The sequence below is a fragment of the Vidua chalybeata genome, chromosome 28, assembly GCF_026979565.1.
Source record: "Vidua chalybeata isolate OUT-0048 chromosome 28, bVidCha1 merged haplotype, whole genome shotgun sequence".
In the NCBI taxonomy this organism is placed as follows: Eukaryota; Metazoa; Chordata; class Aves; order Passeriformes; family Viduidae; genus Vidua; species Vidua chalybeata.
Window position 1 is genome coordinate 2,099,179 of NC_071557.1, and position 16,635 is coordinate 2,115,813.

At 50.3% G+C, this 16,635-nt stretch overlaps 1 protein-coding gene across 1 annotated transcript; it reads right to left on the reverse strand.

The window, feature by feature from the left end:
* Positions 1-4,301: 4,301 nt before the first annotated feature.
* Positions 4,302-15,831, reverse strand: STC1 (stanniocalcin 1). Its single transcript, XM_053966678.1, has 4 exons — positions 15,594-15,831; positions 12,813-12,955; positions 11,582-11,793; positions 4,302-7,831 (listed from the first exon to the last, which is right to left on the reverse strand). Exons 1-4 carry the CDS (start codon positions 15,709-15,711, stop codon positions 7,561-7,563), a joined length of 744 nt encoding a protein of 247 aa, XP_053822653.1. The 5' UTR covers positions 15,712-15,831; the 3' UTR covers positions 4,302-7,560.
* Positions 15,832-16,635: the final 804 nt, after the last annotated feature.

Here is a 16,635-nt window from a genome sequence, read left to right on the forward strand (position 1 = left end):
GAAAACGTAATGAAAATATCTGGAATAAGTAAACTCCGAAACCCAGAATTGCTTCATTTTTGTCTCTCTGATGTCATCCAACACCAAAATCCCAGGCATGGCCCAGTTTAAACCCAACCCCAGAATTGCCAGGGCAGGGGAAAAGGCCTCAGGGCTTATCGACTCTTTGTGCCTCTCCCACACTTCAAATCCATCACTGGGCTGGGAGCAACTCCCTGAGCCAGGCTGGGAGACCTCTGGGGCTGCTGGAGGTCACCCCAAAGAGCCCAGGAATTGAATTTAAATTAAAAATATTGAAAAATCCCAGAGAAAGGCAAAGTTCCGAGGAGAAGTTGGGATTTTCCAAAGGCTGACAAGAGGAACGGGGTCCCTCAGACCACAAAGGTGAGAGCTGTGCCTGTCCAGGGCAGCAGACTCCTTCACGAGGGCCAGAAGTTGATCCCCAGATCAGGGATGGATAGAAATTTATCCCAAAACCAGGAAAGGCCGGGAGAGGGGGAGTGTCCCAAGAATTCCAAAGCAGGACTGTGGATCCTGTCACACGTAGAGGTGAATGACCTAAATACTAATACTAACATTAATCCTGATCCTAAACACTGACCTAACCCTAGCAATAACACATAACACTGACCCTAAACACTAACACTAACCCTAAAACAGAACCCTAAGCCTAACCCTAAAACTAAACTGAACCCAAACACAAACCAACCCTAACTGTAATCATAACCCTAACCCTAACCCTAACCCTAAACCATGGTCTTCTCCCTAAACCAAACCCTAACTGTGACCCTAACCCTAACCCTAACCCTAAAACAAAATGCTAAACTTAATCCTAAACCTAAGCCTAACCCAAACACAAACCAACCCTAACCCTAATCAGAATCCTAACCCTAACCCTAAACCATGGTCTTCTCCCTAAACCAAACCCTAACTGTGACCCTAACCCTAACCCTAACCCTAAAACAAAACCCTAAACCTAAACCTAAGCCTAAACCGAACCCAAACACAAACCAACCCTAACCATAATCATAATCCTAATCCTAACCCTAAACCATGGCCTTTACCCTAAACCAAACCCTAAACCAAACCCTAACCCTAACCCTAACCCTAAAACAAAACCCTAAACCTAAGCCTAAGCCTAAACCAGGAAACAGGAATCATCCTTTGGAGCCACAATCCTCCTTATCCTGGACTTTCACTTGGTTTAAAAATCAAAGTCAAAAGGGGGAAATAGAAAAAAACTCAGTTTGTGCGGAAAAATGCCATCCCCCCATGAGCTCATACTGGTTTTACTGGTTTTTCCAACTGCTCCTGGAATAAAATTCCCAGGTCTCTCCCAGATATTTTGTGCCTGACGTTCTCCAACCTCAGGTTGGATCCAGGGGGGGTCACAGAAAACCTCTCTGATGTTCTTTCCAACACCAATTTTGGCTTTTTTTTGGGAGGAAAAGCCTTTGGAAATCCAGCTTTGTGCACCGAGGAAGAGCTGGCTCCTTGGAAAAGGTGGAAATTTATTGGGAAAAGTGACTTTTGGTGAGTCTGGAAGCAGGGAATTCTCCCTCTGACCCACCCGGCAACACGGCAGGGATGGAACTGGAGGGTCTGGTCCCGTCCAACCCAACCCAACCCAACCCAACCCAACCCAACCCAACCCAACCCAACCCAGCCCAACCCATTCCATGGCTCCGTGGTTTTCTGGGATTTCCAGCCCCATCATCCCAAGGGTTGGAGCTGGAGGATCTGGTCCCAACCCAACCCATTCCATGGATCTGTGGTTTTCAAGGATTTCCAGCCCCATCATCCCAAGGGTTGGAGCTGGAGGATCTGGTCCCAAACCAACCCAATCCAACCCAACCCATTCCATGGCTCCGTGGTTTTCTGGGATTCCCAACCCCATCATCCCATGGCTTGGAGGATCCTGTCCCATCCAACCCAACCCAACCCATTCAATGGATCTGTGGTTTTCAAGGATTCCCAGCCCCATCATCCCATGGCTTGGAGGATCCTGTCCCATCCAACCCAACCCATTCCATGTCTCTGTGGTTTTCTGGGATTTCCAGCCCCATCATCCCATGGGTTGGAGGATCTGGTCCTTCCCAACCCAACCCATTCCATGTCTCCGTGGTTTTCCAGGATTTCCAGCCCCATCATCCCATGGGTTGGAGGATCTGGTCCCATCCAAGCCAACCCATTCCATGGCTCCGTGGTTTTCTGGGATTTCCAGCCCCATCATCCCATGGGTTGGAGCTGGAGGATCTGGTCACATCCAACCCAACCCATTCCATGGCTGCACGGTTTTCTGGGATTTCCAGCCCCATCATCCCATGGGTTGGAGCTGGAGGATCTGGTCACATCCAACCCAACCCATTCCATGGCTGCACGGTTTTCCAGGATTTCCAGCCCCATCATCCCATGGGTTGGAGGATCTGGTCCCAACCCAAGCTAAACCATTCCATGGCTCCGTGGTTTTCAGGGATTTCCAACCCCATCATCCCCTCAATCCCCCAGATTAATTTTTGGCCACTGCTTTCCACCAAAATTGGTAAAAAATACATCAAAATCTCAGGGTTTTGAGAATTCCCTGGCCAAATCTTCATCCCTTTGCATTACTCCTGCCTTTCCCTCTGCTCCTCACCCATCTGGGCTCTCCTGATGGGATTCACCTCTGGATTTGGGTGATTTAAGCTCTGGTTTCTATTTTTAGCAACTCCAATTCTTTTATTTTTTTAACTCCTTCCGTATTCCTGCTCGGAGCAGCTGAATCACGGCGGCAAAGACAACATCCTTCATTTCTGTGGGAGTTTTTGTTGTCCTTCATTTCTGTGGGAGCTTTTTCCCCCCTGCTTTTTATTTTTCTCAGTTCCTGGGAGGCAGGAAGGGAAGTCTGGTCCCGAATTTAATTCCCAGCCCTTTGGAAGTGTTGGAGATCCCACTCCTCCTTCCCTCCCTCCCTCCCAAAGCTGGCAGGAAGGGTGAGGACTGGGAAAATCGGAATTGGTTTTCCCTTTGTTTCATCATGAAACTGCAAAAAAACCCCATGGACAAGAAAAGAACATCCAGTCAATCCTTTGGACCCTGGCCAAATCAAATTTCCAGGGGAAAATCAACCAGGATTTTAATGCTTCCCGAGCTCTCCGTCACCACCGAGCCCAGATTTCCTTTTCCAGGACTCTTTTCTTCGTCATCAAGGCGAGATTTCCTTTTCCAGGACTTTTTTTCTTTGTCACTGAGCTGAAATTTCCTTTTCCAGGACTTTTGTCTTGGTTATCAAGCATAAATTTCCTTTTCCAAGACTTTTTTCTTTGTCACCAAGCCAAAATTTCCTTTTCCAGGACAATTTTCTTCATTATCAAGCATAAATTTCCTTTTCTAGCACAATTTTCTTCATCACTGAGCCAAAATTTCCTTCTCCAGGATGATTTTCCTCCCAGTTTTCCCACCACAGAGCCTAGGTTGATCCGACCCCTCTGCTCCTGCTCTTTTTTGGGAATTCAGCTCCCTCCATTACTAGCACTGACCTAAATTTGTCCATTTTATTCCCAAAGTTGTCAAAATTCTGGAATATTGTCAACATTGGGAGCTCCAGGTGGAAGTGTCCAAGGGAATTTCCAATGCTGTCAATAATTATAAGTATGATATATAAATATTAATTATAATTCATTTATTTCAAGACTTCTTTTTAGTAATTTTAATAATTTAATCAATCAATATTATTGACAATGCTAATGATAATAATAATTATTATGAATAATAATAATAATAATAACAACATTGCAACACAGTGCAGGGGGTGGGATGAGTTCAGCTTTAAGATCCTTCCAATCCAAACCTTTCCATGATTTTAGGGCAAGAAATCTTTTATTAGTCCTCTTCCATTCCCAATATTTATTCTTACCCTCTCATGTGATGGGAAAATGATTTTTTTAATCTTCGCAGCAGCTTTTGGAGCAGAGTCGGAATTAAGATCCCACTTTTCCTCTGCTGATTATTAAATGTATTTTGATGTTCCAGTGGAAATTGGAGATTTCCTGACTGGATAAAATGCACATGGAATTCCAGAATCCAGGTGTTTTATTTCCCTGCAGGGGTGTTGCAGCTGCATTCGTTAAAAAGTGCTTCTGCCTTAATGAGCAGGGTGAATAAAATGCAATTAGCAGGCCAAGCCATAAAAAGCCAGAGGAGACAGCAGAGCTCTGATGCTCAATCCAAGGAAAAAAATTTATAAAATTTTATTTAATCAAAATAAAAAAAATTATCCTGCTGCCATCAACAGCCCAATAAAAATCCAGACACCAAAACCCTTTAAATTTGACTTTTTTATTTCATTGCAGAAGAAAATCCAACGTAGGCCTCATTACGTTATGCATCTTCAATTATAAAAATAAGCAAAGAAAATAACTTGCCTCTCTCTCCTCGCTATGATATGTTTCAAATAACCTTTATATGAACACACGGAGCTTTACAAATGTCATGGAAACAATAAATAAGGACATATACCAGATATGCTCACTGTTTATTCCAGTACTCAGCAAAAAAAAAAAAAAAAAAACAACAAAACCCACAACCCCCCAACTCTCTCCCTTTTCCCTTTTCTAGGTCTCTTTAAATTATAAATACAAATAATGCAAATTTATAATGGCACAAAAACGTCTAAAGTGCAAACAAACCACGAGACTCATGCAAACCTTCCCAGAGAAGCCCCTCCCCGCCCCGAGAGAAAATCCTTTTGTGAGACCAAAAAAAAACGAAGCAGAGATGAACTCCCAGGTGAAATTGCTGGACTTGATCGTGGGGATCATTCCCCACCCCGAGGGATCTCTCCCACCCAAATCCAAACCTTTCCATCGTTCCCCAGGGATGGGAGGAGCTCCCAAATCCCCTCTGCTGAGCAGGGAGGGCTGGGAGTGCCCAGCTCGGGCGAGGGAAGGGATGAGCGATCCCAAATTCCTCCCTGCTCCAGCACAGGGACAAAAGTGGCCTCAAAGCAGCTCAAAAATCGGGAATTGTGGCTCTTTGGGACACGGATGGCGCAGGGGGAGCTCCCTGGGGTACCAGGGGATGATTCCCTGGGCCACCACAGCAAACCCCCTTGGGGGAATCATCTCCCCGCTCCTCTTCCCACCCTTATTCAGGAGACAAAGCTGGAATCGCTGCTGGAAAGGGAAATTTCATTATGGCACCCCAAAAAAAAAGATGGGACTGGGAGGCCAAGGCGCCTCCCCGGCCCCAAATCTGCTTTAGGTGCCTTTTTGGGGTTGCAGAGAAACGGGTGGGTGGAGAAGCCACTTTCCATGAGGAATGTCCCTGGCCAGGTGTCCTTGGAAAGCTCCTGGAAGCTTTGGGACCCCACAGTGGGAGCTCTGGAGCACTGGCAGAGCCTCCCAGGTGGGCTTGGGCCACTGCCCCGAGGCAGGGAAAGACTTTTTGTGAGCAATTCCCAAAGAAAAGCATGGACCGGATGCACAGACCCCAGCGGAATTCCCTGGCTCCCAACAGCTGCAGGGTGGGAAATCAGGGATGCGCTCCTGGGATCCATTCCTAAATATAATCCCACTTTTAGGGTCGGGATATTCCAGAAGCTTTTGGTTTTCACCTCTCAGAACTTCTTTGTGTTGGCCTCTCAATCCCTGCCTGATTTAGGAAGGAGCAACTTTGCATCTTCCTTGCCCTGCATGGCTCTGTTTGGAGTATCCCAAAAAAATTACAAATTCTGACCCTCCACCGATGTCAGCAATGTTTTTTTTGCTGCTTCCAATTCTCTGCCAGCACTTCTGGGCTACATTTTGTGAAGACAGCGACATCTGAAACGTTGCCGCTGCATCTGGTTTTGATATTTTAGCAGCAAGTTCTGGTTTAAAGGCTTTGTGGTTTCCCGAACAACACACACACAAAAAAAAAAAAAATTATATTGCTTCAGGTTTCCATAAGGAAAAGAGATCCCTCCTTTATCAGCTCTGAGGCAGAGTCTCCCACTCTGCAGGGACTCCAAGGCATGGGTTTGGGATTGGCCTGGTGGATCCCACACCACCAAGGGGATTTTTGGGTTCACCAGGGCCTGGCTGTGGTGGGGAGCGGCTTTGGGGTCTCCCAGCTCTGCTCCTCTTCCCAGGACCCGCTGAGGAGGAGGAGAAGGAGGAGCAGGAGGAGGAGGGTGGAGGAAAGGCAGCTCCCAGAGCATTCATTGTGTCCTCAGCTTTCCTGCTGGAGCTTGAGAGAATGATGGATTTTCCCAGCCTTTCCCCAGAAATCCTGATGGGAGTTTTGCCCTGTGAGATTCCCAAAGGATCTGAAATTCCGGAATTCCCAGCAGCTCTGCCTTGGCTCTAAGTGCATTGCCTGGCAGCCCTGTGGGGACAGGACTGACCAGCCTGAACTTGGGTTTTTTATGGATTTTGCCTCAATTTTAGCTCTGAAAGGCTGTTCCTGGTCCTGCGATTCCCATCCTAAACCTTTCCCCTCTTCCTTTCTAAAAAGGCCACAGAGTGGAACGTGAACTCCTGACTATGACAGAGGTGCTGCTTCCAGGACAAAGAAAGCAATAATAATAATAATAATAATAATAATAATAATAACAATAATAATAATTATAAAGAAAGAGCTGACTTACAAAACTCAGTTTAGGCAATAAAGTTATTCTGCTCTGCTCCTTTGAAGCAGACTCTGGTGGAGTTTATGTACAGTACAGACAGATTTTAGCACTATTTATACCACAGTTAGAGCAAGGCCTTTAATACTCTAATCTTAAGACAGGCTTTGTTTCTGTTAGGCTTGGTTTAAAGCTTCAGGCAGTTAAATACAGTACAGAGATGTGAGCTTTGAAATACAACGATTATGGGACCTCCTGACCAGCTCCAGCCACAACCTCTTTCCATGGTAGAACACGTCCCTCTCCTGCTCTTGGGGTTTGTGGGGTGGTTTGAACTCATTTTGCACCGCCGTGCCAGGTCCTGGTGACTAAACCATGCAGCCAGCTTGGTAAAACCCGACTTAAACATGTTCACAGCACTCTGCTGGAAGGATTAGGTCTGAGGGTGACTCTACAGGACCAGGAACGTGACATCCATGTTCGTCCATGGCCAGCACAGATTCATGACATGAATTCCACGGATATTTTTTAGGATGTGCGAGAGTTTTTAGTGCATCTTCCGGCACCTGCAGGAGAGGAGCAGCTCCTCCCCTCGGCGCCGAATCTCCAGGCCTGGGTGGTGTCAGCACAACAATCTGGGACAAAACTCAGCCTCCAAACGTTGGGTTTGGTGCCTGAAGGCCTGAGCACTGTAGGGATCTACTTATGAGTAAGATTTTTTGGGAGAACAGATATTTTTTGTGGGGAAGAGAAGAGACAGAGCCGTCAGGCTGGCGGGAAAGCCGCGACACCGAACACAGACCCATGCAGAAGTGTTGGTGGAGAGGAACAGAAAAGATGAACTAACTAAACGAGCCCTAAGGAACTAAACCCAGCTCCTGGGGGTTAAAATACCTACAGTCCTCTGGCTTTGGGTGCAGCACTGCTAGAGCAGAGCCCTCAGCTTTGGTCGTGCTCGGCCGGCCCTGCCCCGGTCAGGCGCGCTCGGCGGAGCCGCGCTTGGCGTGGGCGGGCGCGGAGCCCTCACCTCGGAGGTTCCTGAGGAGCAGCTTCAGCTTCTGCGGCTCCGAGACCCTCCTGCGCAGGAGGTCGGCGCGGGGGTGGCCCTGGGCGCAGTGGTCGCTCTGCAGCAGGTGGAACAGGCTGGCCATGTTGGGCCCCAGCTTCTCCATCAGGCTCTCCTTGATGGTGCTCACCGTGTCCTCGTCGCACTCCAGCAGGCTCCTCACCAGCTTGTTGTAATACCTGCAGCAGAGCCACCTCGTTAGCCCACGGTGTGCCCCAGCCGGATGGCAAAACTGCGGGAATCTGGATTTTTAACTGAGCCAGAGCGTGTTTGGAATTGATTTCTGATGGTGTCGTGGCAGAATTTTTACGGTTGGGAAAGGCCTCCCAAGGCCGAGTCCAGCCTTGTTGTCACTGCACCCAAACACCCTGGGCACGGCGGTGCTGTGCCCCTGGCACAGAGAAGGAACCCCATCACCAAAATTCTGATTTAATTGCCCTAAATCAACAGCTGCCCCAGCTCTGGGAGGTGAGGGGTGAGCACAGTGGGTTTGGAGCAGTCCTGGTGGATCAGGAAGGTAAAAACGAGGAGCTGAGAGATTAGGAATGGGTTAAAGGGTGTGATTTACTCTCCGCTAAACACCCGAGCTCCTGGAGCTTTGGGAAGGAAAATAATTGATGTTGGCAACAACAGATCCTGCTGGGATCCCAGCCTGGCCTGGCCTCTGCTCCGAGCCAGAGCCATGACTGATCCATCCCTGTGGCACCAGTCCCTCTTGTCCCTCTTGTCCCTCTTGTCCCTCTTGTCGCTTTCTCTGCACAGAAGGACCAGAAGGGGGAGAAGCAGCCCAGTTCAAGCCTGTCAATTCCCTCGTGACAGATCTTTAGGACACACAATCCATTGTCACTTCCATTCCCTTTGTCCCTCTTGTCCCTTTCCCTGCACAGCCCTTACAAGCGCCAGAAGGGGGAGAAGCAGCCCAGTCCAAGCCTGGCAGATCCCTGGATTCCCTCAGGACAGGTCTTTAGGATGCGCAATCCGTGCTCACTTCCAGGCCCACCATGCACGGAGCCCCAGGCGAGGCTTCCCCTGCCTCCCCTCCAGCTGCATCTTCCAGCAGCCCTGGGCACAAATTCCTTGCCCAAGGAGGAGCAGCCAGGTGTGGTGGCAGCTCCCTGGTCAGAGAGAGAGAAGCTGGATGAATTTTCCCAGAACTGGCCTGGGAAGCTTTGGGGAGTTGGAGATAAAATTGGAGATAGCCAATTATTAAAAACAACCTGCAGGTGTTGTTTGTCTAATATCTGTTTTCTTGTTATTCTCATAAGACTGTTTATAAATGGGTGTCTTGTTAATTAGCCAATGGTGATGGTGTTTTAATTAAAGGACCAATCAGGTCCACCTGTAGGGTATAAAAAGAGTATAAAAAGGGTATAAAAAGCAATAATAAATCGAATTAGCTTTCTGTGAATGCCTTGGGAGTCTGTCACTTATTAGCCAGGCCTGAGTCGCACACTGGCAGCCAGGAAGTGGTGCTGCCCTGTATTCCCAGCCCTGCTGAGAATTCCTCCAAGGAATGCTCCTCCACAGCCCCAGGAACACCAGGGAGAGCACCTGGCACCTCCCTGGGCCAGGGAACATCTTCCCAGGGAGACAACGTTGGGAAAAAGGGCAGCAGTCCCACATTTGCTGGGATTTCTGCCTGAAAGGACGTCGGGGAACTTATTTTAAGCACTTTAAGGTCACGGTGACATTTTTCCACAGGAGCAGAGAGGAGAACAACCTGCAGGTGGAGGAGGGGAAGGAAGAGGGAAATGAGAGTTCCCATTCAGAATCCTTTCCCAACTCTCAGCCTTCGGAGCAGCCAGGGGAGGTCAGGTGAGGTCAAAGTCTGAGCTGCACAAAAGGACCAGGCTCTGGCTCGCTCTGAGCCCGGCTCAGCAGGGCTGGGAACGAGGTCTGAAAGGGAGATGAGCAAAGCTGAGCCAGCCACACACCCGGCTTAAATCGGGGCCAGACAGAGCCCATCCAGCCCCGAGGCTTCCACGCTCAGACACCTTCCCAGAGCCTGTCAGAGCCGGGCTGGGAGCAGAGATTTTCCTCCCCTGCTGCTCCTGCCCTGAGATGAAATCGCAGGAAGATGCAATGACCTTTAACTACTTCCCCGGGGCGGCCGGGCCAAGTGGCACATTCTGATCCAGCGGCTGGGAAAGCAGGATGCTCTGGGAGCCCTGAGCGTAACCTCGGAGCTGGGAAATCCTGCTGCCTTTGTTCCTCGACGTGTCACAATATCCTCTGCCTCGGGCTGGGGGAGGAGCTCCCTGTGCCTCGGGAGAGGCTCCGGGGCTTGGTCCTCGCAGAGGAGCGTGGCCAGCTCTGCCCGAGTGTCCCGTGTCCCCCTCCGAGGGCTGCTGAGCTCCACAATCCATCACTTTAACCTCGGGCTCCACAGAGCTGCCTGCTCCTCTCCCAAACCTCCAGAAAACCTCTTCCCAAGGTTCCAATTCTCCCCTGCCAAATTTGCTTGGGAGAAAGATGCACAAGTTTCATTTTTACTCCCCCCAGTATAATTTTGCCTTCTGGATTTTGCCATTTTCTGGATAGACAAGAAAAAATATCTCCATCTACAAGAGAGTTTTCTGTAATAGGAAATGGATCTCCATGATCCTTGTGGGTCCCTTCCAGCTCTGGATATTCTGGGATTCTCTGAATAAATTTATGCTGGTTGATGCAACATAAAATGTATTTATCACCTGCACACCTGTCCTGGGACAGGTCTGGATGTTTGGGATGCTCCTGGATCCAGCCAAAGCCACCCCAGAGGAGCTGAGACCTCAGCCACGGCCCGGCCCAGGACCCAGTGCTCTGCTTGCTCTCCAATCCAGAGTTATTTACTCCAACCGCTCCAAAAGGTCCCTTTTATCCCAATCACAAGACTCAGCACTGATTGTTCCAGGATTGGGAGGAAGAAATCCCTGTCCCTGCAGCGTGACTGCGCAGACTGCAGCAGCCCTGAAGCCTCCCTGTGTCCCTTGTCCTTGGAGGACGGGGACAGGGCAGTCCTGCGCTCAGGCAGCAGCGTGACATTGCCATCCCTGCAGGCTGCAGGAACAGGAGACAGCCCCAAAGCAGAGCAGTGAGAGCCCCAGGCTGTCCCCAGAAACGAGTCACAGCACAGGGGGCTTATACAGCACCAGGTGTGCTGGGTCCTTCCGTTTTTCCTGGGTTTTGTAGCAGTGGGGTGGACTTGGAGGACAAGGATTCATTGTCCAGGTGCCACATGAGCCCCAGGAAGGGGATGGCTGCAGGCTGGAGAAGGGAATGAGGTGGAAATGGATGGAGAAGGCCAGGCTGGATGGGGCTTGGAGAAACCTGGGGCAGGGGAAAGTGTCCCTGTCCTTGGCAGGGGTGGGATGAGATGGGGTTTAAGGTCCCTTCCCACCCAAACCATTCCTTGATTCTCTGATCAGCTCTGAAATGCTCAATGTGCCAGACATGCCAAATTAATCAACCTCTTTGGGATCACTGACCATTACAGTGCACTCAAACCAGAAAAAAAACCAAAAAAAAAAAAAAAAAAAAAAAATTAAACAAACTCCAGGCTTTGGAGTATGGGACATCTGGATAATTTTATGATTCTCCTCTGGAAATGCTTTTAAATGTATTTCCCAAAAGGAGAAAAAAAAAAAATTCATTTCCCAAAAAGGGAAATAAATGTATTTTCCCAAAAAGGGAAATATGAGTATTTCCCAAAAACAAGTGTGTTTTCTCAAAAAGGGAAATATGAGTATTTCCCAAAAAGAGAAGGGAGAATGCTTCCCCTCTCAAAATTCTCTTCCAATTCTCTTCATCTAAAGCTGAGCAGGGCCTGAAGAGGCAGGGAGCTTTACTGGGCTAAGATGTTTCAGGACCTGCAGGCGTTTGTCACCTGGGCCCCTCTTGTTCCTGCCCTGCAATTCCCACTCCCGAATCCCGAGGAGAGCCCCACGTACCGGTTGGAGAAGTGGTTTGGGAGCTGCACCACCTCGGTGATGGCCTCGGGGTTGCGCCGGGCGATGCCGCACATGTCCAGCTTGCTGTAGCACTCCTCCTGCACCTCGGAGATCATCCTCTGGAACGTGGAGCACCTGCGGATGGCCAGGAACACCTTGGACGTCACCCCGTTGGCGATGCACTTCAGGCTCTCCTTCACGAAAGCTTTTCCCTGCAAACGGAAGGGAAACTTCAACTGCACCAGAATTCCAGGGAATCCAAAGGAAGGGGAAGTGTTTTGGATACTCCACCAGGCCTGGCTCTGCTAATTACCCTCCTGCAATTACAGACGGGCAGGGAATGGCGCTTGGATGCTCCCAATTATTGCAGAGTTGTCATTCTCAGCAGTTAGGATGCTCTGAACTCCCATTCCCAAAGGATTTAGGCAGTGGGAATCTTCGGCCTGGAAGTGCCAGGACCAGAGACGGAGCAGTTCTGCCCCACAGATTGATTTAACATCAATTTGTTGCCAGCAGCTTAACACTTCTGGTTCAGAGCCCAAGAGCCTTTACGAGCTTTTAAATCAGTCCTCGGGAGCAGGAGCACGGGGAACAAGGGGCTGTGTGAATTTGGGGAGGAAAGCACAGAGGGAAAGGGATTTTGGCAGAGCACAGCCCTCCAATACTACCCCGTTCATTCTCCCTGCAGCCCCAACCTGGCCGCGCATTCCCAGACCCAAACACTTCCAAGTCAAAGCCCAGCCCTGTGCCAGGTCACACAGTCAGGAGATTTATTTTGTTAGAAGAACATTTCTATTTCCTCCTGGAGAGGAAACCTTGCTCTCCACCCCACGGAACCCTCTGTGCCAAGTCCTCACACGGAGCAGGGAGCGGGTGGAAAAAGAGCCCTGGAGGACGCGCTTGGAGCCAAAAATGAGGGCTGAGAGGAGCAGCCGAGCAGCAGGAAGGGCTGCAGGGAGGGGAGGGTTAATCCTGCCCAAAGCACAGCTTAAATTTAGGCAGGCATTGGGCTGAGCGCTTAGCCCGTGCTTTAGAACCCGCGGGACTTGTCGGGGGCATGAAAAGGCGGCTCCCATTTATTCTCGGCTGGGTTTTATTTTCGGCCGGGTTTTATTTTCGGCCGGGTTTGATTCTCGGCCGGGTTTGATTCTCGGCCGGGTTTGATTCATTCTCGGCCACGTTTGATCGCTGGCCAGGTTTTATTCCCGTGCCCTTTGTGCCCGGGCCGTACCTGAGTGTCGAATTTAGCAGCGCTGTAGAGGAAGGATTTGCAGATGTCGTACATCCCGTCCGTGTCGCACGTGGAGTTCTCCAGGCAGGCGAAGGCTCCGCAGCCCACCTGGAGGGCACTGTTCAGGCACCGAACCACCTCGGCTGCGGGACAGAGAGGCACGGGAACATCAGCACACACACGGAGAGCGAGCCCAGCCCGCGGCCAAATCCTGCGCTGGCACCGCGGCGAGGCAGGCACGGCTCAGACCCTCTCTAAGGCTCCAAAATCTGCCACGGAGCCAGATTTCCCTGCCATGGAGTCAGATTTCTCTGCCACGGAGCCAAATTTCTCTGCCACGGAGCCAGATTTCTCTGCCATGGAGAAAAGAAGGGTCCAGGGACCTCAGAGCCCCTTCTGCTGCCGAAAAGCAGATTAGAAAAAAGTGGGAGAGCGACTTTTCATATGCACAGCGCTAGAACAGCTGGGATTGGCTTTAAACTAAAAGAGGAGAGATTTAGGTCAGATATTAGGGAGAAAATCCTTTCTTGGAGGGCAGTGAGGCCCTGGTACAGGGTGCCCAGAGAGGTTGTGGATTTCTCATCCAGAAATGTCCAAAGCCAGGCTGGAGCACCCTGGGATAGTGGAAGGTGTCTCTGCCCATGGCAGGGGATGGGATGAGCTTTAAGGTCCCTTCCAACACAACCCATTCCAGGATTCCATAATTCTAGAATTCCATGATTCTACAATTCCACAGTTCTACAATTCCAGGATTCTCTGAAGACATGACCAGCACCCCAAGGAAGAGAAATTCCAGCTACCAAACTCCTCAAGGGTCACACACGGATTAAAAGTGGCAGCACCTCACAGTCCTTGCTTAGATGGGGACCCAAATGTCCATCCCAACCCAATTCTCTCTTCAGGCATTTACATCTTTATCCCAGCTCCCTCTAAAGAAGGAGCAGGGATGAGGATGGGCCCGTGGAAAGCTCTGGGTGCTGAGGACTCTTCCTTGGGGAACAGCCTGGCAGAACCTGGGTCACAAAACCACTGGAAAATGAGATGGAAGCGTTGGCACACGCCAACAAGTTGGCAGGAAATCCCAGTTATTGGGGGGCATTTGTGCTTTTCTAAAATGCCTGAATTACCTAGAAAGAAGATTTTAGCTTGAGAGTCAATTCTTAGCACCCAAAAGGACTCGATCCAGCAGCTTGGTGCTAAAACTGCCCTGGGAGTTCGCAGGCGTAGGCAAAGAAGGTCATTTTTGCTGAAGATTCGGGAGGAGAAGGGAAATTTGGGCAGAGAAAGTTCGGTAATGCAGCTCCGGGGAGAATTAAACCCCGGAGGCAGCGGTGCGGCTGAGCACGAGGGTATCCGTGTCATTCCGGCTTTCTCAGAGCAGATCCAGTGCCTTTTAACAATGAATCAGCAGAATTGCCACATGATTGCCCTGAAATTAGCCGGGATTAACCTTTCTGGGCGAGCCGAACATCTGTCCCCTCCCGCGCCTGGGCAAGGCACGTTCATTGCTTTTGCAGCTCATGTTACCAGACATTCTTGGGGAAGAAATGCGAACCCAGGGTCCCCCATCCAGCCTTGAGGTGTGGGAAAAGTGAGGCTTTACTGGGAGAGAACACACCTTATTAAATCTAAGCTGTATCCTAAAGAGAATTCTTTATAACCGGCATTTTTCCCCGAAAAAAAAAAAAAAAAAGAAGAAGAAATAATATTTTAAAATTTCCCCCAATTAACCCCTCGTCGTTCCGCGCTCTTGCTGACGTGCCTGAAGGGAGGAATATTTGGTAATTCATCCCCTCCCCGGTTCATAACCTCCCGCAGCACGAGCCAGCCCCATAATTAGCTTTCCACAGGTTCCAATTAGAACTTCGCTCGCAGCAGACTCCGGCTGCGCGGAGCTCTGGTTGTTTTAGGCACGGTGCGAGAGGGAGACCCCACGTTTCTATAGCAACCAAATACAAAAGCAAATCGAGCAAACACCCCGCTCCAACGCTGCAGAGCCTTGCGGATCTAAAATAAGGCAGCTGTTAATGAGCTCCGAATTAGAGCGTTAATATCTTTGCAGTACGGTAGAAGGCAGATTTTTAATTCCCATTGTTCCAGACAATGTCTCCAAGTTATCTAAGCAGCAAAGTCCAGACATCCAGGGCTCACTCGCCAAAGCAATTTTTTTTTTTTTTTCTCCATTGTGGAAGCAAGTTTGGAAATGTCACCAATGCATTTTTACAGTGGCAGCTGACCGATAGCGATCAGTTTGTGACAATCGCAGCGAGCGGGGGACAGTTTCTAGGTTACTGCATTCTTCCAAGTGGCGGCTCCGGCTCCCCCTCTTTGAACAGACAGATGTTCACGGAACAATGGGGCAGTCCCAGCGCCGCGGATTTCATCAACTTCCTAAAAAGCAAGGGTTTAACACCAGAGCGGCGCTGCGCTGGGGAAGGGAGAGGGATACATGCAAGCAGGAAAATAAAAATGATAAAAAGTGCACGGAAGTCATTGGGGAGCTGCGGGAGGAGGGGAGAGCCTGGATCGCATCCTCGCAGCGCTTCCCTGCCCCGGCTCCGACAGGAGATTCCTGCTCCAGCTCTGCACCAGCAGCTCCTGCCAGCCCTGAAAGGAACGTTTGTGCTGCCAGCCTACCGGCAAGTTTATAAAGGGAAAAAAAAAAAAAAAAAGGGGGGGGGGGGGGGGAATGAAAAAGAAGAAGAAAAATCAGCAGCAGAGAAATCTGAGACAGTTTAAGGCATCGGGGCTGCGGCTCCGAGCCCTGCTCGCTGGCGTTACCTGAGTTCTGGGCTGCCACCCGCGCTTTCCTGGGGCTCACAGAGTCATTCTGCTCAGCTTCGTAGGATGCGGATGCACTGATCAGCAGCAGCAGGAGAAAACCAGACTTTGGGAGCATTCTTTGACAAGTTTCCGCTAAGTGTGGGGTTGGGTTGTTTTTTTTTTTTTTTTTTTCCTTTTTTTTTTTTTTTCCTTTTTTTTTTTTTTTTTTGGGTGGTTGATTTTTTTTTTTTTTTTTTTTTGGATGTGTGCGCCTCTCCTCTTCCACTCCGGCTTGAGCAAAGATATGGAGCTGGATACGCGCTCGCAGGAGGGAGGGAAGGAAGGAGGGAGGATCCTGGCGAGCCCGGGGATGAGCGCAGGGATGTGCGGAGGATCCGGGTGGCCCCTCTGGCTGCTGCTCGCTGGGGGACCGGGAGCTGCGAGGGTTTTATAGCCGCCCTTATCGGTCCCCCCCGGGCTGCGGAGCCAATCGGTGGCGCTGGGCAGAGCCAGGGGAGGACTGGACTCATTCAAGCCCCACAAAACTGCAACTTCACAGGAAGAATATTTTCCAGCCCATTAAAAGTACCTGCCAAAGAACAATGAGCGAAAAGTTCATCCTTGGAGGAGCGGTGGGAAAAGGGAGGGGATTGGGGGGGAGGCTTCTTATGGATCATGGAGCTCGAGGAAATGACAGCGCCGTCCTAAAGCGCCCCCACCCCAAAAGAAAACCACCTGCCCTTTAGGGAAAGCTGCTCCCATCCGTCCGAGAGTGATCCCGGGGTTGGGGCGGCTCGGGCGGGGGGGGAAGAGGCGGCTTTGAGGGGCTCGGGGATGGGGATGGGGCTGGCAGGGATCCCTCGCTCCTGCCCCGGCTCTCACCTTTCCCTGCGCTGCCGGTGCCTCCCTCCTGCCCCAGCACGTGCGAGCCCCGGGACTCATCCCTGCGCTCACGTAGGCACATGCAAATCCCTCCCTGCCCCAAACCTCGCCTGCCGCCTCCTTAGCTCCCCTCACCTGCGCAATTCCCCCCGGAAAATCACCTAGTCAAACCTCCTGC

Coding starts and splice junctions, on each gene's coding strand:
- STC1 (XM_053966678.1), bottom strand. CDS start 15,711: ATGCTCCCAAAGTCTGGTTTTCTCCTGCTGCTGCTGATCAGTGCATCC. Junction 12,956..15,593: donor GGTGGCAGCCCAGAACTCAG/GTAACGCCAGCG, acceptor TCTGTCCCGCAG/CCGAGGTGGTTCGGTGCCTG. Junction 11,794..12,812: donor CTGCTAAATTCGACACTCAG/GTACGGCCCGGG, acceptor TTCCGTTTGCAG/GGAAAAGCTTTCGTGAAGGA.